Source organism: Colobus angolensis, unplaced genomic scaffold (genome assembly GCF_000951035.1).
Source record: "Colobus angolensis palliatus isolate OR3802 unplaced genomic scaffold, Cang.pa_1.0 Scaffold219, whole genome shotgun sequence".
Taxonomy (NCBI): Eukaryota; Metazoa; Chordata; class Mammalia; order Primates; family Cercopithecidae; genus Colobus; species Colobus angolensis.
In genome coordinates this window covers 2,341,233-2,364,731 of record NW_012115366.1, presented here as the reverse complement: position 1 = coordinate 2,364,731, position 23,499 = coordinate 2,341,233, and the positions used below count along the sequence as shown (strand labels likewise).

Sequence of the window (23,499 nt, the reverse complement as noted above, 5' to 3'; positions counted from 1 at the left end):
AGCTACTTGGGAGGCTGAGGCAGGAGAATGGCGTGAACCCAGGAGGCGGAGCTTGCAGTGAGCTGAGATCCGGCCACTGCACCCCAGCCTGGGTGACAGAGCAAGACTTCGTCTCAAAAAATATAAATAAATAAATAAATAAATATCCAGTGAGCCAAAGGAAAAATCACAAGTCAAATTAGAAAATACTTTGCAGTGAAAGAAAATGAAAACACAATGTGCCAAAATTTATAAGATGCAGCTAAAGCAGTACACAGAGGGAAATTTATAGCCATAAAAACCTATATTAAAGAAGAAAGATTTCAAACCAATAGCCTAATCTTCTACCTTAAGAACCTAGAAAAATGGCTGGGTGCAGTGGCTCACACCTATAATCCCAGCACTTTGGGAGACTGAGGTGGGCAGATTACCTGAGGTCAGGAGTTTGAGACTAGCCTGGCCAACATTAGGAAACCCTGTCGCTACTAAAAATGCAAAAATTATTTGGGTATGGGGGCATACACCTGTAGTCCCAGCTACTCGGGAGGCTGAGACAAGTGAATCACTGGAACCCTAGATCAGGCCCCTGCACTCCAGCCTGGGCCACAAAAAAAAATGACTCTGTCTAAAACAAAAAACAAACAAAAAAACCTAGAAAAGAAAGAGCAAAGTAAACCCCTAAAAAAGCGGAAAGAGAAAGCAAGAAAGATTAAAGTGGAAATAAATGTAAATGAAATAAAAAGCAGAAAAATCATTAAAGAAAATCAACAAAACCAGTTGATTCTTTGAAAAGATTGACAAAATTGATAAACCTTTAGCTAGACTAAGAGAAGAATCAAATTACTAAAATTAGAGAGGACATAACTACCAACCCTACAAAAATGAAAAGAATTATAAATAGTGTGGTTTTTAAAGAAAAGTATTTGGTTATCATCCCCAGTTCCTGGCACACAGCTCCTAAAATCTTGGAGTCTTCAGAATGAGAAGAGCATCAGCTATAGTATGTTAGTGAAATGACTATGTGCACCTAGATCACTTTTAGCATGGGGCTCGTTGCCTGAAAAATCAAGACATGATTAGGGATTTGGGACTTTAAACCCCACCTCTGACCTCCAGGGAGGGGAGAGAGGCTCAAGATTGAGTTAATCACCAAAGGCCTATGATTTAATCAGTCATGCCTATGTAATGAAACTCTGAACTGTTTTTCTGAGTTCTGTGAACCACTCTAACAAATTATCAAACCTAAGGCTGTGGGCAGTTGTGATAACCCCAAATCTGTAGCAAAGTTAGACAGAAGTGTGAGTAACCCTGGGTAACCAATACTTGTGACTGGAGTCTGAAGTCTCAGTCTTGTGGGACTGAGCCTTTAAACCTGTGGAGTCTGATGCTAACTCCAGGTAGTTAGTGAATGGAATGGAATGGAATGGAATGGAATGGAAGGAGACCCAGTTGGTGTCCAGAGAGTTGGAGAACTGGTTAGTATGAAAACCCCCCACACATTTGGAGTCAGAATTGCTATAATTAATGACAGTTTATTAGGGGATACTATGAGCAACTGCATGACAACATATTAGATAACTTTAGATTAAATGGGTAAATTTCTAGAAAGACACAACTTACCAAAACTCAAAAAGAAGTAGAAAATCTGAATAGATTCACAACAAGTAAAGAACCAGTAACAGTTCATATTGAACTACTAATATGAAAACTTCCCACAAAGAAATAATCAGGCCCAGATTATGTCACTGGTGAATTCTACCAAATATTAAAAGAACTAATATCAATTCAAAAATTAGAAAATGAGGGAATACCTCTCAACTCATTCTATGAAATCAATATTATCCTGATACCAAAACCAGATGACAACATCAGAAGAAAAGAAGACTATATATCTATCTCCCTTATGAATGTGAAAGCAAAAATCAATAATGAAAGCAAAAATTCATGAATATGAAATGAATTGAGTTGACTGATAAACTGAATTCAACAACATATAAAAAAGATTATATGCTATGAGTAAGTGGGATTTATCCCAGGAATGCAAGATAGGTTTAACATTGAAAATCAGCTAATATAAATACACTGTATCAATAGAAAAAAGGACAAAACCACATGATCATCTCAATAGATGCAGAAAAAGCATTTGACAAATTCTCATACCCCTTTATGATTAAAAAGAAAAAACATTCAGCAAATTAAGAATAGAAGTAGTCACCCATAAAAAAGCCACAGCTAAAATGATATTTAGTAGTGAAAGGTTGAACACTTGCACCCCAAAAGCAGGGCAAGACCAAGATGTCCTTTTTTGCCACATTGATTCATCATTTTGATGGAAGTGCTAACCAAGGAAATTAAGCAAGTAAAAGAAATAGATATCTTTTTAAAAATTGTGTTGGGAAAACTGTATATCTGTGCAAAAGACTGAAGTTAGACTCTTGCATTATATAGAAAAATTGACTGAAAATGGATCAAAGGTCTAAACGTGAGAGCTAAAATTATAAAACTCTTAGAAAAAAACATAGGAGAAAAATTTCTGTTGGATTTGGCACTGGTGTCTTGAATATGTTGCCAAAAGCATAGGCAACACAAAAAATATATAAATTGGACTACATCAAAATTTAAAATGTCAGTTCATCAAAGGATACATTCAAGAAGATGAAAAGATAATTTAGAGAATGAGAGGAAATATTTGCAAATGATATTTCTGATAGGGGACTACTATCCAGAATATATTAAAAACTCCTACAACTCAGCAACAAAAACCAAATAACTTAATTAAAAAATAGGCAAAGGGCTTCAGTAGCCATTCTCCAGAGAAGATATACAAATGTCCAATAAACACATAAAAAGATGTTCAAAATCACTAATCTTTAGGGAAATGCAAATTAAATCTGCAATGAGATACCACCTCATACCTACTAAGATGGCTACTATCAAATAAAAAAGTGTTAGAAGGAATGTGGAGAGAGTGAAATTGGTGGGAGTTGAGAATGTAAAATGGTGCTGCCACTGTGGAAAATAATATGGCTATTTCTCAAAATATCAAAAATAGAATTGTCATACAATACAGCAATTCAACTTCTGGGTATATACCCAAAAGAATTGAAAGCAGGACCTTGAAGAGATATTTGTACACCCATGTTCAGAGCAGCAGTATTCAAAGTAGCCAAAATATCTACGGCCATACCACCCTGAATGCGCCCGATCTCATCAAAATGGTCAAAAGGTGAAAGCAACCCAAGTGTCCATCATTGAATGAATGAACAAACAAAATGTGGTATATACATACAAAGGAATATTATTTAGCCTTAAAAAGAAAGAAAATATCAACAAATGCTGGAACACAGATGAAACTTGAGGACATTATGCTAAGTGAAATAAACCAGACATAAAAGAACAAATATTCTGTGATGCTGCTTATATCTATGAAGTACTTAGATTAGCCAGACTCATAGAGACAGAAAGTAGGATGGTGGTTGTCAGGGGCTAAGATCTGGGGAGAATGGACATTATTGTTTAACAGGTACAGAGTTTCAATCAAGATGAAAAGAGCTCTGGATAGATGGCAGTGATGGTTACACAACAATAAGAATGTACTTAGTGACACTGAAGTGTACAATTAAAAATGGTTAAGATGGTAAATTTTATGTTATGTGTATTTTATCACAATTTTTAAAATAGGAAGAAGAGAAAAGAAGGGAGGGAGGGAGAGAGGGAGAGAAAAAAGAAATGGAAATAGAGAAATTTCCAAATTAGAAAGATATAAAACTATTTCTATTTGCACACAACATAATCGTGTATATATAAAATCCTAAGGAATCCATTAAAAAGCTATTAGAAATGATAAACAAGTTCAGCAAGTTTGCAGAACACAAGATCAATATACAAAAATTAATCATGTTTCTAGATACTAGCAATGAATAATCCAAAAATGAAATTAAGAAAATAAATCCATTTACAATAGTATCAAAAAGAATAAAATACTTAGGAATAAATTCAACAAAAGAAGAGCAAGACTTATATGCTAAAACTACAAAACATTGTTGAAAGAAATTAATGATATAAATAAATGAAAAGGCATCCCATTTTCATGGATTGAAAGGGTTTATATTGTTAAAATTGCAAGACTCTCAAAATTGATCTACAGACTCAACAAAATCCTATCAAAGTTACAGCTGAGTTTTTTTTCCCAAAATTAGCAACCTGATCATTAAATTCATTTGGAAATGCAAGGGGACCCCAAATAGCCCAAACAGTCTTGAAAAAGAAGTTGGAGGGCTCATACTTCCCAAATTCAAAACTTACTGCAGCCAGGCATGGTGGCTTATGTCTGTGATCCCAGCACTTTAGGAGGCTAAGTCAGGAGACTCCCTCCAGGTCAGGAAATCTCCTTTCAGGCCAGCTGGGCAACATGGAAGACCTCATCTGTACAAAAAAATTTTAAAAATTAGCAGAGTGTGGTGGCATGGCTACCAGCTACTCAGGAGGCTGAGGTGGGAGGATTTCTTGAGCCTGGGAGGTTGAGGTTGCAATGAGCCATGATTGTACCACTGTACTCCAGCCTGGGTGACAGAGTGAGATTCTGTCTCAAAAATAAACAGACAAACAAAATTACAACAAATATATAGTAACACAGACAGTGTGATACTGGCATGAGAATGGACATATAGATCAAAGAAATTGAACTGAGAGTCCAAAAATAAGCCCTTAAAATTATGTTCAATTGATTCTACGAGAGTGTCAAGACAATTCAATGGAGAAAGAATAAGAATAGTCTTTTCAGCAAATGGTGTTGGGACCACTGTATATCCACATGCAAAAGAATGAAGCTGTTATACCTCACTGGTCACATGAAAAATTTTAAAAAGGAAAAGAAAAAGAATGAAGTTGGCCTCCTATCTCACGCGATACACAAAAATTCCTCAAAATGCTTTATAGACTTATATGTTAGAGCTAAAACTATAAAATTTTTGGAAGAAAACATAGGAGTAAATCTTCATAATCTTGGATTAGACCAAGACTTTTCAGATACAACACCAAAAGCACAAGTAACAAGGGAGAAAATTGGACTTTATCAAAGTTAAAAACTTGTCCTGCAAACAGTAACATCAGGAAAGTGGAAAGATAGCCCATGGAACAGGAGAGAATATTTGCAAATCATGTATTGAATGGATAAAGTACTCTTACCTAGAAAAAAAATTTATATATATATATATGTCACTCTTACAACTCAACCATTAAAAAAATAATTTTAAGAGCACTGGAAAGGCCAAGTGCTTCTCCCACCTTAGCCTCTCAAGGTGCTAGGATTACAGGCATGAGTCACCATGCTTGGCCCATCCTAGCACCTTGAGAGGCCAAGGACGGAGGAGCACTTGAGGTTAGGAGTTCAAGACCAGCTGGGCAACATAGTAAGACTCCATCTCTACAAAATGAATAAATAAATAATCCAATTTTAAAATGGCAAAGGATGTGAATGAACATCTCCCCAAGGACCATATATAAATGGCCAATAAGCACAGAAAAAGATGCTTAACATCATTAAGTCATTAGGAACATGCATGTCAAAACCACAGTGAGATGCCACTTCACATCCACTAGATCTACTGTCATCAAAAAGACAGACAATTGGTGTTGGTGAAGATGTGGAGAAATTGAAACACTCATACATTGCTGGTGGGAATTTACAATTGCACAGCCACTTTGGGAAACACTTTGACAGCTTCTCAAAATGTTAAACGTGGTGTTACTGTGACCCGGCAATTGCACTCCCAGCTACATGTCCAAGAGAAATGAAAACAAACACCCACACAAAAACTTTACATGAATATTTATAGAAACATTATTTAAAATAGATAAAAGGTAGAAACAGCCCAAGTACCCATCAATGATAAATAAAGTGTATATCCATCTGATGGAATACTAGTCAGAAATAAAAAGGAATTCAGTACTGATACATGCTACAACATGAACGAACCTTGAAAACATTATGTTAAGTGGAAAAAATTTCACAAAAGACCACATGTTGTATGATTCCCTTTATATGAAATGTCCAGAATAGGCAAATTATGAATTAAATTAGTGGTTGCCTAGGGCTGGGGTTGGGGTGGGAAGGAATGGGAAATGACTCCTGATGGTTACAGAATTTTTTTAGGGGGAGTGACCAAAACGTTCGAAAATTAGATTGTGGTGATGGGTGCACAATTCTGTGAACATACTAAGAAACATTGAATTGCACTCTTAAAATGGGTGAATTGTATGTTATGGAATTGTATCTCAATAAAGCTGTTTAAAAAAATCAGGTGATCAGAGAAGGTCTCCATGAGAAGGTAGCATTAAATTCTTCGGCAGGGAAATGAAACAGTGTCATAGTAAAAATGTATTGTGCAGTAGCAGAATTCACACACATTTTAATAATAAAACATGGAGTGTTAAAGAACTTTGGTGTCCACAGCAACACCAAGCGATCACCAAGTGATCTGACCAGGGTCAACAGTATCAGGGTACCTTTTGGGGAGAGTGGTGTGAAGACCACATGCCGCAGGTTTCAAGTAGGGAAGGGGAACCATCAGAATTGGATTTTGGAATCATCAGAGTGGAAACAGAACTGGAACAGGATGGATCCTACATTCCCAGGAAGGGAGGGGACGTTCTTGATTATCGTGCTCAGTGCCTTGCCTGTGGGCCTCTTGTCCCCACTTTACAGAGAGGAAAACTGAAGCTTGCAGGGACAGAGTAATGAAAACAGTAATAAAAGTTCACATGCTGACCTCATGGTGAGGTTGTTTGTATGGTGATCTGATGGGGGAAGAGAGATGAGAGAAGAGGACAGATTCCAGAGCCTAAGGAGGATGCTCAGCAGGACCTGGTGAGGGCTCTGTTGTGAGTGATGAAGGTGAAAGAAGAGTCAAGAACACCCCCAGGCTTCTGGCTTGTACACCTGGGCTCATGGCTGCACCATTGGCTGGGATGAGGAATGATGCTGGGCAGTTGGTAGGTTTGGTTGGATTTGAGGCACCTGTGGGACACCTGGGGGGTGCTGTCCAGTTCTTCGTATTGTTCTGGAGCTCAAAAGAGAGGTCTGTGCTAGCAGCGGGGAAAGTGGTGTATCAGGGGCCCTAAACTCACACGTCTCTATAGAGCCCCACAGATAGAACCCGGTGAGTGAGAATCACAGGGTGAAGATCATGGACAACCAGAGAGTACATTCCCTCTAGGGGGCGCTGCTATTGCTCAACTCTAGACTGATTTAGGGCATGCAGGCTTAGCCCAGGAGGGTTCCTGGCATCACCCAGGAAAGAATTCAAGGATGCGCCAGTGGTGTTAGCAACTTTTCTTAAAGGAGCAGTGTGCAGCAACAGCGAAGGTGATGCTCCTTGTGGGCCAGGGCTACCACATAGGCAGTATGCCCAGCATAGCAGCTCTGGGTGACAGAGTGAGATCTTGTCTCAAAAACAGACAGACAAAAAGTACTACAAATATACAGAAACTCAGACAGTGTGGTATTGGCATGAGAATGGACATATAGATCAAAGAAATTGAACTGAGAGTCCAAAAATGAGCCCTTAAAATTATGTTCAATTGATTTCTACAAGGGTGTCAAGACAATTCAATGGAGAAAGAATGAAAATAGTCTTTTCAGCAAATGGTGTTGGGACCACTGTATATCCACATGCAGAAGAATGAAGTTGTTATACCCTAGAGTTTTGTAATCATATTTACACTCAGTTTCCATTACGTGCAAATTAAGGGGCAGATTATGCAGAAATTTTTAGGAAAAGCGTGTTAACTCCCAGGTGATTGCCTTGAAAAGGGGTAGTAAGTTCTGGGTGTTACCATAGCACTGGTGGGCATGTCTTATAGAGAAGTGCTTTTGCCTCCTCCCTGTTTCCATTAGTCTTTAATCTAGTCCTGAGTTTGAGCCCCAACTCCGGAGTCAAGTCCCGCCTCCTGCCTCAAGACCATTATTGCTATGTGGAGAGTGGTAAGGGAGCATAAATGGAATTTGGAGCTTTACTGCCTGGTGTAAGTCCCAGCTCCCTCACTTAACACATAAGCTGTGTGACTGAGGAGTTACTTCTCCGTGTCTTGGCTTCCTTGTCTGTTAAATGTAGGTGATGATAATACCTCTGTAGTACCTCCTAGAGAAAATAAACACAGCACCAAGTGCTATAGTACACATAGCAAATCTGCAAAAGTGCTAGCTATCATTACTATATGAGGCTTTTGACCCAGCTGTCAGAGAAGCTGGAAATTTGCATTTTTATGTGAAAATTCTTGACCTGAAGTTGTTGGCAACTGATTTAAAATTTTATTTACATAGAGAATCAAACACAAGGCATGTGGCACCGATGTGTATATGGCTCTTGAACTGCCAGTTTGGCTTCCACGAGCCATGGTAAATTAAAAGAGCAAGGGGGTGCCTGCTGCTGACGTTGTGTGATGCCCTGCAGGGTCCCGGAAAGAGAGGCAGGTGTATAGCAAGGCGGTGAAGAGGTTGTTCAGCCTGAAAGCTTCTGGAAGGAGAACCTGGATCCGCAGGGCTGGGGGGCGCTGTCTCTGGCATGATGACCTCCTGGAGCCCGCCACCAAGCCCAGCATCACTGGCAAGTTCAAGCTGCTAGAGCCTCCCATGCTGGGCCACGACCTGAGACTGGCCCTGTGCTTGGCCAACCTCACCTCCCGGGTCCAGCAGGTGAGGGTCAACCTGAGCGGTGCCACCATCCTCTACACCCGCAAGCCGGTGGCAGAGATCCTGCATGAATCCCATGCCGTGAGGCTGGGGCGGCAAGAAGGTAAGTGTACCCTGGCTTGGTGGAATCAGGCCAAGCCACCTCCTTTTTCAGGAGAGTTGTGGAGGTCGGGGGTATTTCCCAGGATCTGCATTCATCCCCAGGAAGGAAAGGGATATTCCTGGGCATTGTGCTCAGTGCCTTGCCTCTTGTCCCCACTTTACAGATGAGAAAACTGAGACTCGGAGGGGCAAAACAATAATAACAGTAATACAAGTCCACATGCATCTGGTGGCAATCTGATGAAGGTGTGATTTATAGTTTCTATTTGTTTTAATTAGAATGAATATTTACACACCAAATAAATACATGCTGGGGGTATTTCAGCATGTATGGAATATGCCATGCATTACTTTTCTAACATCAAAAAAAAAAAAAAAAATTCTGGAGCCCATTTGGCTCCAGATGATCTGTGGGAGAGGGCTGGACTGGTAACAGATGGTTTTCTTTGTTTTGGTTTTCGATTTTTTTGAGACAGAGTCTTACTCTCTCACCCAGGCTGGAGTGAAGTGGTGTGATCTTAGCTCACTGCAACCTCCACCTCCCAGATTCAAGGGATTCTCTTGCCTCAGCCTCCTGAGTAGCTGGGACTTCAAGCATCCACCACCACACCCAGATAATTTTTGTAGTTTTAGTAGAGAAGGGGTTTCGTGATGTTGCCCAGGCTGGACTCAAGTGATCTGCCCGCCTTGGCCTCCCCAAGTACTGGGATGACAGGCTTGAGCCAGGTCAGAGATGTTTATTAAGTGCTTACATGTGCCAAGCCCTGTCCCAAGAATTCTGCATGCGACAGCATAATCCCTGCAGCCACGTTGTGTGTGGTACTAGTGCTAGCTCCATCTTTGAAAGGAGAAGACTCACACCAAAAAAGGTGAAATCACTAGTTCAGAGTCACACAGTCAGTGTGCATAGTTGCAGGACCCAGATCCAGGCAGTCTGGCATGAGAGACAGTCCTGACCAAGGCCAGGAAGGGGCAAAGCCAGGGTTCAAGGCCAGGGATGTTGACCACAGTGCACATTTACTCAGCTGATGCAATTGCTTGACTGCAGGTTATGGAATGGTCAGAGCCCACACCAAATATGCTCAACACACCTAATGGTACATTTGCCTAAAATTTATCCTTAGTATTTCATAGCAGAAGAGAATGGCTTCAGTCTTTTTAAAGGGTTTTGTATTTTTTTAACTGACCTTATTCCAACTGCTTCTTAAAGAATATATCGAGGTCAGGCGCGGTGGCTCACGCCTGTAATCCCAGCACTTTGGGAGGCCAAGGCGGGTAGATCACGAGGTCAGGAGATCGAAATCATCCTGGCTAACACAGTGAAACCTCGTCTCAAAAAAAAAAAAAAAAAAAAGAAACCTCGTCTCTACTAAAAATACAAAAAATTAGCCGGGCCTGGTGGCACATGCCTGTAGTCCCAGCTACTCAGGAGGCTGAGGCAGGAGACTCACTTGAACCCAGGAGGCTGATGTTAAAGGATTTTTTTCATGATCTTTGAACACATAGCACTTCATGGATGATTTATTAAATGTGTCCTCTTTGATTATTCTTGCACTTTTTTCCTAGTCTGTCTGTCTTTTTGCCTGTGTCTCCCTCTCCATCTGTCTCTCCTTCCCTGTCTCTCTCTCTGCCTCTGTCCTTTTGGCTTTTTCGCCTGTCTGTCTCTCTATCTCTCCTCTCTCTCTGTCTCTCAGTCTATCTCTATATCTCTATCTCTCGTTTGCCTCCCTCTCCTTTCACATACTTTCTGAACTCTAAGGATTCAATTAAACGAAGAAGTTGTTGCTCTGGGCCAGTTTCTGGTAAGTGAAGCTTGTGGATTTTCACAGGGTGTGAAAATGTATGAAGGAGGTGTCACACTTTTTTAGCTTTTTTTGTCATTTATTTTTCACAAAGTCTAAATCACAAAATAACACTTCATCATAAAATTTTAATTAACATACACTTCCCTCTGGCTTTTAGCAATTTTTTTCATATTAAAAGTAATACATATTCATAAAAATTTGGAAAGCAAAAGAGAAAAATCACCTATGATTCTGCCACCCACCTACAAACTGTTAATGTATTTTACTTCCAAATTTTTAATGCCTGTTTGCTTTTTGAAAAACAGTTCTAGTTAAAGATTGCAAATAGTCATTATTGCCCTGCTCTTTTCATATTACATTGTATTTTAAATATTTTTATGAGTTCCTCACAAATATCATTTTAATAGATGTTTAAATAAAATTTAATAGATCTTGAAATAAATATATAGTGACCTATCTTTTCTCTTCTTTTAGGTAGTTATCAGCTTATTGCTATTAAAAATAAAACTAAACTTTTGTTTAATTTATTTACAGAGTGTCAGGCAAGCAAGTAAACATTTTGATGCAAAAATAAATCTTTTTTTTCCTCTGGATTTTGGACTTTTGTTAGACTATATCACAAAAGTGAAATTCTTGGGCGGGGCACGGTGGCTCATGCCTGTAATCCCAGCATTTTGGGAGGCCGAGGCTGGCGGATCACGAGGTTGGGAGATCAAGACCATCCTGGCTAACACGGTGAAACCCTGTCTCTACTAAAACTACAAAAAAATTAGCCGGGCGTGGCGGCAGGTGCCTGTAGTGCCAGCTACTCGGGAGTCTGAGGCAGGAGAATGGCGTGAACCCGGGAGGAGGAGCTTGCAGTGAGCCGAGATCTCGCCACTGCACTCCAGCCTGGGCGACAGAGCAAGACTCCGTCTAAAAAGAAAAGTGAAACTCTTTGGCCAAATGATAGACTATTAAAACCTATAATTTTTTAAATTATTGGGTTTTTAAGTAGTTTTAGGTTTTCAGAAAACTTTCAGTGGGAAGTACAGAGAGTTCCCATATCCCTGCCCACCACCACACCTCTCCTTCTGTTACTAACATCTTGCTTTAGTGTGGTACATTTGTTACAATTAATGAGCCAATATTGACACAGTATTATTAACTAAAATTCATAGTTTACATTAGGGTTCACTCTGTGTTGTGCATTCTATGCCTTTTGACAAATGTGTAATGGCATGTATCTAATATTCCACTATTATACAGAATAGTTTCATCCCCTCTCCAATATCCCCATGTTCCACCTATTCATCCCTCCTTTCCTTGCCTGAAGCCCCAGTAACCACTGATTTTTTTAGTGTCTCCACACTTTTGCCTGTTCCATAATGTCATCTAGTTGAAATCATACAGTATAATTAGGTTTTTTCAGACAGGCTTCTTTCACTTAGCAATATATATTTAAGGATCCCTTATGGTTTTTGTGTCTTGATAGGTCATTTCTTCTTATTGCAAAATAGTATTCCATTACATGGATGTACACAGTTTATCTATTCACCTACTTAAGGACATCTTGGTTGATTCCTAGTTTTGGCAATTATGAATAAAGCTGCTGTAAACATCCTTATGCAGGTTTTTGTGTGGGCTTGAGTTTTCTTTTTTTTTTTATTTTTATTTTTTTTGAGACAGAGTCTCACTCTGTCACCAGGCTAGAGTGCAGTGGCGCGATCTTGGTCACTGCAATCTCCGCCTCCCGGGTTCAAGCCATTCTCCCGCCTCAGCCTCCCGAGTAGCTGGGACTACGGGCACACACCACCACACCTAGCTAATTTTTGTATTTTTAGTAGAGACAAGGTTTCAGCATGTTGGCCAGGATGGTCTTGATCTCCTGACCTCATGATCCACTTGCCTCAGCCTCCCAAAGTGCTGGGATGACAGGCATGAGCCACCGCACCAGGCCCGAATTTTTAATTCTTTAGATAAATACCAAGGAGCACACTTGCTGGATCTTATGGTAAGAGTATGTTTAGTTTGGTAAAAAACTGACAAACTGTCTTCCCAAGTGACTGTATCCTTTTGAATTCCCACCAGGGATAGATGAGAATTCCTGTTGTTCCCTATTCTATCCATTGTGTGTTTTGGATTATTGACATTGTAATAGGTGTGTAATAGTGTATCAGAGTTTACTATTCACTAATGACGTATGACATTGAGCATCTTTTCATATACTTATTTGACATCTGTATCTCTTCTTTGGTGAGGTGTACAGATCTTTTGCCCATGTTTTAATTGGGTTGTTCATTTTCTCATTGCTGGTTTTTGAAAGGTCTTTGTGTATTTTGGGTAACAGTCTTTTGCAAATATTTTCTCCCAGTCTGTGTCCTCTCTTCTCAGTCTCTTCACAGTGTTTTTGCAGAGCAAAGTTTTTAGTTTTAATAAAGTCCAACTTATCAAGTTTTTCTTTCATGGATCATGCCTTTGGCACTGTATCAAAAAAAATTATTACCAGCTGGACACGGTGGCTCACGCCTGTAATCCCAGCACTTTGGGAGGCTGAAGCAGGTGGATCACTTGAGATCAGGAGTTTGAGACCAGCCTGACCAACATGGTGAAACCCCATCTCTACCAAAAATACAAAAATTAGCTGCGCATAGTGGTGGGTGCCTGTAATCCCAGCTACTCGGGAGGCTGAGGCAGGAGAATCGCTTGAACCCGGGAGGTAGAGGTTGCAGTGAGCCAAAATCATACCACTGCACTCCAACCTGGGCAACAGAGCAAGACTCCATCTCAAAAAAAATATTACCAATCTCAGGTCATCTAGATTTTTCTCCCATGTTATCTTTAAGAGTTCTGTAGTTTTGCATTTTACATTTAGGTCAATGATTCAGTTTAATAAATTTTGTAAAGAATGTTAAGTCCTTTGTCTAGATTTTCTTTTCCCCGTGTGGATATCCAGTTGCTTCAGCACCATTTGTTGACTATCTTTTCTCCATTGTATTTCCTTTGCTACTTTGTCAAAGATCAACTGACTATATTTGTGCAGGCCTATTTCTGAACTCTCTTCTATTCTATTGATCCACAGGCATACCTCAGAGATATTGCCATAATAATAGGAATATTAATAGGAATATTGTAATAAAGGAATATTGCACCATAACAATAGGAATATTGCAATAAAGCAAGTCACACAGATGTTTTGGTTTCCCAGAGCATATAAAAGTTATGTTTATGTTATCCTGTAGTCTATAAAGTGTGCAATAGCACTATTCCTTTGAAAAAAAGTGTAGACCTTAATTTTAAAATACTTTATGGCTATAAAATGCTAACAATTGGGGCCAGGCACAGGTGGTGCACACCTGTAATCCCAGAACTTTGGGAGGCTGAGGCAGAAGGATCACTTGAGCTCAAGAGCTCAAGACCAGCCTGGGCAACATGGTGAAACCCCATCTCTACAAAAAAAAAGAAAGAAAACAAAAAAATTAGCCAGGCATGGTGGTACACACCTGTTGTCTCAGCTACTCAGAAGCGAGGTGAGAGGCTCATTTGAGCCCAGGAGGTCAAGGCTGCAGTGAGCTGAGATCCTGCCACTGCACTCCAGCCTGGGTAACAAAGGGAGACTCTCAAAACAAAATTTTTTTTTAAATAAATAAATAAAAGCTAAAAATCTGAACCTTCACTGAGTCATGGTATTTTTGCTGGTGGAAGGTCTTGCCTCAGTGTTGATGGCTGCTAACTGATCAGGGTAGTGTTGCCAAAGGTTGGGGTGGTTGTGGCAATTTCTTAAAATAAGACGACAATGAAGTTTGCCACACTGAATGACTTTCTTCCTTTCATGAAGGATTTCTCTGTAGTATGTGATGGTTCTTGACAGCATTTTACTCACAGCAGAACTTCTTTCAAATCTGGAGTCAATCCTCTCAAACCCTGCCACTGCTTTATCAACTAAGTTTATGTAATATTCAAAATCTTTTGTTGCCATTTCAACAATGTTTAGAGCATCTTCACCAGGAATAGATTCCATCTTTGAAAAACACTTTCTTTGCTCACACATAAGAAACAACTCTTCAACTGTTCAAGTTTTACCATCAGATGGAGCAATTTAGTCACATCTTTAGGCTGCACTCTAATTCTCTTGCTATTTCCACCACATCATCAGTGACTTCCTGCACTGAAATCCTGAATCCCTCAAAGTCATCCATAAGAGTTGGAATCAACTTCTTTCCAACTCCTATTAACGTTGATATTTTTACCTCCTCCCATGAATCATGAATATACTTAATGGTGTCTAGAATGATGAATCTTTTCCAGAAGGTTTTCAATTGAATTTGCCCAGATCCATTAGAGGAATCACTATCTATGGCAGCTATGGCTTTATGAAATGTATTTCTTAAATAAAAAGACTTGAAAGTTAAAATTACTCCTTGCTTCATGGTCTGCAGAATGGATGTTGTGTTAACAGGCATGAAAATAACATTAATTTCGTTGTACACCTCCATCAGAGTTCTTGAGTGACTAGATGCGTTGTCAATGAGCAGTAATACTTTGACAAGAATCTTCTTTTCTGATCAGTAGGTCTCAACAGTTGGCCTAAAATATTCAGTAAACCATGCTATAAACAGATGTGCTATCATCCTGGCTTCGTTGTTCCTTTATGGACCACAGGCAAAGTAGATTTAGCATAATTCTTAAGGGCCCCAGGATTTAGAAATGGTAAATGAGCGTTGGCTTCATCTTAAAGTCACCAGCTGCATTAGCTCTTTAATGCACAGAGTCAGCCTGTCCTTTGAAGCTTTGAAACCAGGCATTGACTTCTGTCTAGCTGTGAAAGTCCTAGATGGCATCTTCTTCCAATATAAAATTATTTTTTCTACATTGAAAATCTGTTGTTTTATGTAGCTGTCTTCACCAACGATCTTAGCTAGAGTCTGGATAACTTGCTGTGGCTTCTACATCAGCACTTGTTGCTTCAGCTTGCGCTTTTATGTTATAGAGATGACTTCTTTCCTTAAACCTTATGAACCAATCTGTGCTAGCTTCAAACTTGTCTTCTGTAGGTTCCTAACATCTCTCAATCCTTATAGAATTGAAGAGAATTAGGGCCTTGCTCTGGATTAGGCTTTGGCTTAATGGAATGTTACGGCTGATGTGATCTTATATGCAGATCACTAAAACTTTGTCCATATTAGCAATAAGACTATTTTGCTTTCTTATAATTCCTAAGTCACTTTTAGTTTCCTTCAAGAGTAGCACTTTTAATTTCCTTCAAGAACTTTCCCTTGCATTCAAAACCTTGTTGTTTGGCACAAGAGGCCTAGCTTTTGGCTCATCTTGGCTTTCTATGTGCCTTCCTCACTAAGCTTAATCATTTCTAGCTTTTGATTTAAAGTGAAAGACATGTAACTCTCATTAACTTGAACACCTAGAGGCCATTGTAGGTTTATTAATTGGCCTAATTTAGATATTGTTGGGTATCTGGGAATAGGGAGGCCCGAGGAAAGGGAGAGAGATGGGGAAATGGCTAGTGAGTGGAGCAGCCAGAACTCACACAACATTTATCAATTAAGTTCAACATCTTATAGGGCATGGTTTGTGGTGCCAGCAAAGAGTTACAATAGTAGCATCAAAGATCACTGATCAAGGGCTGAGCACAGGGGCTCATATATGTAATCCCAATCCCAATCACTTTTGGAGGTCAAAGTGAGAGAATTGCTTGAACCTAGGAGTTTGAGACCAGCTTGTGGAACACAGCAAAACCCCATCTCTACAAAAATTAAAATAAAAAGTATCTGCTGGGTGTGGTGGCATGCTTCCATAGTCTTAGCTACTTGAAGGCTGAGGCAGGAGGATTGCTTGAGCCCAGGAGTTGGAGGTTTGCAATGAGCTATGATCACACCACTGCACCTACAGCCTGGGTGACAGAGCAAGACCTTGTCTTAAAGAGAAAAAAAAAAAAAAGATCACTGATCATAGAAGCAAACACATGTTCTTGGAAAAATGGCTCTTATAGACTTGCCTGACTCAGGGTTGCCACAAACCTTCAATTTGTAAAAAATGCAATATCTGCAAAGTACAATAAAATGAAGCACAATAAAATAAGGTATGCCTGTCTTTGTCCATTCGTTCACTAATACCACACTGTCTTGATTACTGTACCTTTATAGTAAATCTTGAAGTCAGGTAATACCAGTCCTCTAACTTTGTTCCTCTCCTTCAATATTTTACAATTGTACAATTGTGTTGACTCCTCTGGGTCTTTTGCCTCTTGACATAAACTTCTTTTATGTCATGGATCTTTAAAAAAATCTTAATTGATATATCATAGTAGTACATATTTTGTGGGTACACATGATATTTTGATACATGTATAGAATGTGTAACAATCAAGTCAGGGTAACTGGAATATCCATCACCTTATACATTTATCTGTATCTTTTGTGTTGGAAACATTACAGTTTATTTTAGCTATTTAGAAACATACCATAAATCACAGTTAACTATAATTTCCCTACTGTATTATGAAATATTAGAACTTATCCTTTCTAACTATCTTGTACCCATTATCCAACTTCTCTTCATTCCTGCCTCCCACCCACACATAAAGTTTGGAATCAGTTTGTCAATATCCACAAAATAACTTCTTCAGATTGCTTTGAATCTATAGATCAAGTTAGGAAAAATTGACATTTTGACAATATTGAGCCTTTCTATCCATGAACATGGAATATCTCTTCATTTATTTAGTTCTTTCATCAGAGTTTTACAGTTCTTCTTGTGTAGATCTTATATATATTTTGTTAAATTAATGCCTAAGTTTTCCATTTTTGGTGGTGCTAACATAAATAGTATTATCTTTTTAATTTTAATTTATAGTTATTCATTGCTGGTATATAGGAAAGTGATTGACTTCTGTATATTAGTAATCTTATACCCTGTAACCTTGCTATAACCACTTGTTAGTTCCAGGATTTTTTGTGTGTTGTGGTTGACAATTCTTTTGGATTTTCTACATAGACAATTATATCATTTGTGAACAAAGAATGTTTTATTTCTTCCTTCCCAATCTGTATACATTTTATTTCCTTGTTTTATCTTATTGCATTAGCTAGGACTTCCAGTATGATGTTGACAATGAGTGGTAAGAGGGGACATCCTTGCCTTGTTCCTAATCATCATGGGAAAGCTTGCAGTTTCTCACCATTAAGGATAATGTTTGCTGTAGGTTTTTTGTAGATATTCTTTATCAAGTTGAGTAAGTTCCTCCTCTATTCCTAGTTTGCTAAGAGCTTTATCAGGAATGGGTGTTGGATTTTATCAAATTCTTTTTCTGCATCTATTGATATGATCATGTCATTTTTTTCCTGTTGATTTGATGGACTATATGAATTGAACTTTAATATTGACCCACCCTTACATGCCTAGAGTAAATCCCACTTGATCATGGCATGTAATTTTTTACACATTGCTGATTCAATTTACCAATATTTTGTTGAGAATTTTTGCATCTATGTTCATGTTGGTCTGTAGTTTTCTTTTCTTGCAATGTCTTTGTCTGGTTTTTTGCATTAAGGTAATGCTGGCCTCATAGAATGAATTAAGAAGTGTTTCTCTGCCTCCATTTTCTGAAAGAGATTGTAGAGAATTGCTATAATTTTTTATTCTTAAATACTTGGTATGTTTCACCAGTGAACCCATTGGGCTTAATGCATTCTAGTTTGGAAGGTTATTAAGTCCTGATTCAATTTTTTAATAGATATAGGCCTATTCAGGTTGTCTTTTTCTTCTTATGTGAATTTTAGCCGATTTTTTCTTTCAGGAACTGGTCCCTTTCATCTAGGTTTTCAAACCTGTGGGCATAAAGTTGTTCATAATATTCCTTTACTATCTGTTTTTTTCCTAACTCCCCAAACTTGTTACCTTTACTATCTTTTTAATGTTCATGGAATCTGGAGAGATGTCCTCTCTTGCCTTTATCATATTAATAACTTGTGCCTTCTCTCTTTTTTTTCTAAGTTAGCCTTGCTATAAGCTTATTGACTTTGTTGATCTTTTCAAAGAACAGTTTGGTTTTGCTGATTTTCTCTATTGATCTCTGATTTTCAATTTTACTGATTTCTGCTCTAATTTTTATTATTTCTTTTCTTCTGCTTAAGATGAGTTTAGGCCGGGCGCGGTGGCTCAAGCCTGTAATCCCAGCACTTTGGGAGGCTGAGACGGGCGGATCACGAGGTCAGGGGATCGAGACCATCCTGGCTAATACGGTGAAACCCCGTCTCTACTAAAAAATACAAAAAACTAGCCGGGCGACGTGGCAGGCGCCTGTAGTCCCAGCTACTCGGGAGGCTGAGGCAGGAGAATGGCGTAAACCCAGGAGTCGGAGCTTATAGTGAGCTGAGATCCGGCCACTGCACTCCAGCCCGGGTGACAGAGCAAGACTCCGTCTCAAAAAAAAAAAAAGATGAGTTTAACACTTTCTCCTTCTTACAGTTTCCTAAAGCAGAAATTTAGATTATTGGTTTTAGATCTTTCTTCTTTTCTATCATAGGTATTTCATACTGTAGACTTCTCTTTAAGCACTGCTTTTGCTGCATCCTACAAATATGTGTGTTGGGGGAGGGGTGTTTGTTTGTTTTGTTTTGCTTTTCAGACAGAATTTCATTCTGTCACCCAGGCTGGGGTGCAGTGGCACAATCATGGCTCATTGTAGCCTCAACTTCCCGGGCTCAGGTGATTCTCCCTCCTCAGCCTCCCAAGTAACTAGGACTACAGGCATGTGCCCAGAAATTTTGATAAGTTGTAGTTTCATTTTCATTTACTTCAAAATACTTTTAAATTTCTCTTGAGACTTCTTCTGTGTCCCATGTGTTCTTTTAGAAGTGTGTTGTTTAATCTCTAGGTATTTTAGATTTTTCAGCTCTCTGTCGTTGATTTCCAGTTTGATTTCATTGTGTTCTGGGGGCATATATTGCATAATTTCTATTATTTTAAACTTGTTAATGTGTCATTTATGCCACAGAATGTGATCCATTTTTGTGAATGCTCCGTGTGAGATTGAGAAGAATGTGTATGCTGCTGTTGTCGGACGCAATATTCTACAGATGATGTCAGTTACATCCAGCTGAGTGACGGTGCTATTGAGAACCATTGTTCTAGGGAAAGGAGTCTCAGCTTTTATTAGATTGTTAGTGGAGTCTGTGAGTCAAAGGACTTCAAGAAGCCCTGATCCAAACATTTTAAAGGGCAACTTTTCTCCTCCTTTCTCCCAGGGTCTGAGCTGATGCCCAGAGCTCTGCTCATGTGTATCATATGGTGGCATATGGTGGTTCTTCATGGTGGACACTGAGAATTTACATTTCTAACAAGTTACCAGGTGACACTGATGCTGCTGGTCCCAGGACCACACTTGGAGAACCACGGTCTATCAGTATGCAAGGAGTAAATGATATAATGTATGTAAAGTATTTGGCATCATTCCTACTACCTGACGAACATTCAATTTATGATGTTTATTATCAGTGTTTTTGATATTGTTATCAACAATAATATATTATCAATAAAATAATAAATCAATCAAATAAAAATAATAATGCCTGCTCATGGAATTGTTGTAAGGTTTAAACAAGTCAGTCTGCGAAAGCACTTCCAAGTGCAGTACACTTTACTCCCTTAGTAAAAGTTAGCTTTTATATTTATAATAATTATTGTTATTGTTATTGTTATTTTGAGACAGAGTCTTGCTCTGTCGCTCAGGCTGGAGTGCAATGGCCCAGTCTCAGCTCACTGCAACCTCCGCCTCCTGGGTTCAAGCAATTCTCCTGCCTCAGTCTCCCAAGTAGCTGGGATTACAGGTACATACTACCACACCCTGCTAATTTTGTAATTTTTTTTCAGTAGAGACAGGGTTTCTCCATGTTGGTCAGACTGGACTGGAACTCCTGACCTCAGGTGATCCACCCACCTTCGCCTCCCAAAGTGCTGGGATTACAGGTGTGAGTCACTGCACTGGCCTACAATTATTACTTATTACTGTTATTGTAATAAAGTTCTTCCAGTAATGACCTACCGAACTAAGGAAGCCCATAAAAAAAAAATCATGCTTTAACACATGAATCGGCCTACTGGCATTCAGGAGAATCTATGATACGCAAAGCCCCGGGGTAGCAGAACGCATGAACCATGTTGAGCCCTTTAAGGACCTTTTCCGTAAGTTAAAAACTCGAATGCCTTCAGAGTCAGGAAGAAAACAGAAATAAAGGAAGCAGTGGGAGTAGAACAATAGGGAATGAGGGGGCCTGAGAGCAAACCAGAAAAAGCACATTGAACCTAAAAGAAAGAATACATAGTAGTCAGGAAAAAAAAAAAACAAAAAAACAAACAAACAAAAAAAAAACGCCTATAACTCCAGCACTTTATGAGGCCAAGGTGAGCGGATCATGAGGTCAAGAGATTGAGACCATCCTGGCAAACATGATGAAGCTCCATCTCTACTAAGAATATAAAAATTAGCTGGGTGTGATGGCATGTGCCTGTAGTCTCAGCTACTCAGGAGGCTGAGGCAGGAGAATCGTTTGAACTCAGGAGGTGGAGGTTGCAGTGAGCCAAGATCATGCCACCACTGCACTCCAGCCTTGCAACAGAGCAAGACTCCGTCTTCAAAAAAAAAAAAAAGACGGAGGTTTGTGGTGATCCATGCTTACAAGAAAAGAATACCTAGGCAGGATGTTTGTGACTGGTCAGAGGCAGATAGAGATGGCCAGGACCACAGGAGCTCAGAGAGCATGAGAGCACTGGCTGGAGGCGTCAGTGAAGACTTCCCTCAGTTGGTGGGGCTGACCAGGACTGGGCCTTCATGGAGGAGGGCATTTGGAAAAGTTGTAGGGAAATTGGCCTCACAGGATTGGAAGATTGAGGCAGGCCTTTGGTATTCCTCTTCTCTACACCTAGCACATAATAGGTGCTCAATAAACAGTGAAGGAGGGGATGAATGGTTGATGGGCTGAGAGACTTCCATCTGGAATAAGTAGGGAAAGTTTGGAAACATCTCTGGGGGCCCTTGGAGAAATAGTCTGGTATTGTGGTAGCTCCCTGACCTGAATTTGACTCCCACCTCATCCTAATTTCTTGGTTTACTTCCTATATGAGTTTGGACAAGAAAATACCCGCTCTGGGCCTTAGGTTTCTTCATCTGAGAACTGAGGAGAATAAAGCCTGTCACAGAATGGTTGCAAGGACCAGAGAGAAAGGAGCTATTAGTTGGGCATTCCCTTCCTTCTTCCCAGTGCCGTTGAAGAAAGACGCCAAGCCCCAACTCCCACCTCTGCTTTCCCTTCCAGAGAAGAGAATCCCAATTACAATATCTTACTCTAAGTATAAAGAAGACCTGACAGAGGACAAGAAGATCCTGTTGGCTGCCATGTGCCTCGTCACCAAAGGAGAGAAGCTTCTGGTGGAGAAGGACATTACTCTAGAGGACTTCATCACCGTCAAGGTGACCTCAGCCTGCACCTACCATGCTGTTCCAAGCAGCACCTGCTCCCCAGAGCTGGGGGAGAGCATCAGAAGCTGGGCATTTTGTGCCTTTAACTCCAGCTTTAGCTCTCCAAGGTGGGAGGAGTGGGTTGGACATAAGGGGATGAATGCAATGGTGGCATTCAGTAATGGGGTATATGGAGGCAGGGGTGGACATGACTAATGATCCATCCTCTAACTCAGCCAGGACCATCGGTTTCCTGCAGGGAGGAGGGGTAGGCACGATGGCTGATCCGTGTTGTCCCCTTTCAGGTTCTGGGCCCAGCCATGGTGGGAGTGGCGGTTACGGTGGAAGTGACAGTAGTCAACCCCCTCTTAGAAAGAGTGAAGGACTGTGTGCTGATGGTGGAGGGCAGCGGCTTTCTCCAGGAACAGCTCAGCATCGAGTAAGTGCCAGCCTGGGGAGTTGGCAGGGAATGGGGCTCCCTTCCTTATGGATGAGCCAGAGAGAAGTCGCCAGGGATGGGGAGTGTGGGAGAGATTATGGACCCCCCAGGAACCAGCCCACAACCTATCCATATCAGCCTGCATTCACTTATTTATTCCTTCATTCATTCAATCATTCATTTACTCAAATCATATAACTCATTCACTCAGTCATTCACTCACATCATTCATTCATATTTTCACTTATTTATCCATTTACTTATTCACTCACTTTCATTCATTTTCTCTCACTCATTCAGTCATGCATTCCTGAATTTGCTTACTCATTTATTCACTCATTTGCTCATTTTTTCATTCATCTATTCCTACATTGATGCTTCACTCATTCATTCACACATGTTCCTGTTCGTTCATGGATTCGTTTATTTACTTGTTGATTGTCAATCATTCATTCACTCCTTCTTTCTTCCATTCATCTGCTTGCTACTTATGTGGTCTTTGATTATACTGACCTGTGCTCCGGCCCATGTGTAATTGTTAGGAACACTAAGATGGACAGGAGTTTTGCCTTGAGAAGGGCTCTCAGATACAGATGGCCCTTCACATGAGGACAGTGTGATTTGTGAAAAAGACCTTGTCCAAGGTCTGGGGAAGCAAAAGCAGCCCTTAAGTGAGTGTGGGGCCAGGAAGAAGTCCCAGTGGAGCTGGTGTTTGAGGTGAGCCTTAAATGATGAATTGAGATTTTCAGGTATCAAGAAGGAAGGACGGTTTGCCAGGCAAAGGTCTTGGTGTCAACACCTGATGCCTGGTGTTGTCAGGGAAGGTCTCCTGGAAGAAGAGAACTTGATTTGGGCCTTGGGTGGATTGGAATAAGAAAGGCATCCTAGGTGGGAGGAACAGAGCCGATGAAAGCCCAGAGGAGGGAAGTTCAGGGCACAGACAGAAAACTAGCCTGGCTGGATGGGAAGACTGCAGGTGGTAGAAGAGAAAATTAAACTGGAAGCATTTTTTTTGTTGTTTTTGTTTGTT

General features: G+C 40.0%; 1 protein-coding gene across 2 annotated transcripts in view; it reads left to right on the top strand.

Moving 5' to 3' along the window:
* TGM6 (transglutaminase 6) overlaps window positions 1-23,499 on the top strand; it is a 54,426-nt gene that overhangs the window by 30,232 nt on the left and 695 nt on the right. The window contains exons 10-12 of one of the 2 annotated variants that reach the window (XM_011943361.1): window positions 8,433-8,774; window positions 21,888-22,042; window positions 22,336-22,469. In XM_011943361.1, the coding sequence (XP_011798751.1) occupies window positions 8,433-8,774; window positions 21,888-22,042; window positions 22,336-22,469 (631 nt within the window). The remainder of the gene's footprint in view (window positions 1-8,432; window positions 8,775-21,887; window positions 22,043-22,335; window positions 22,470-23,499) is intronic. The other variant, XM_011943362.1, reaches the window with a different exon arrangement.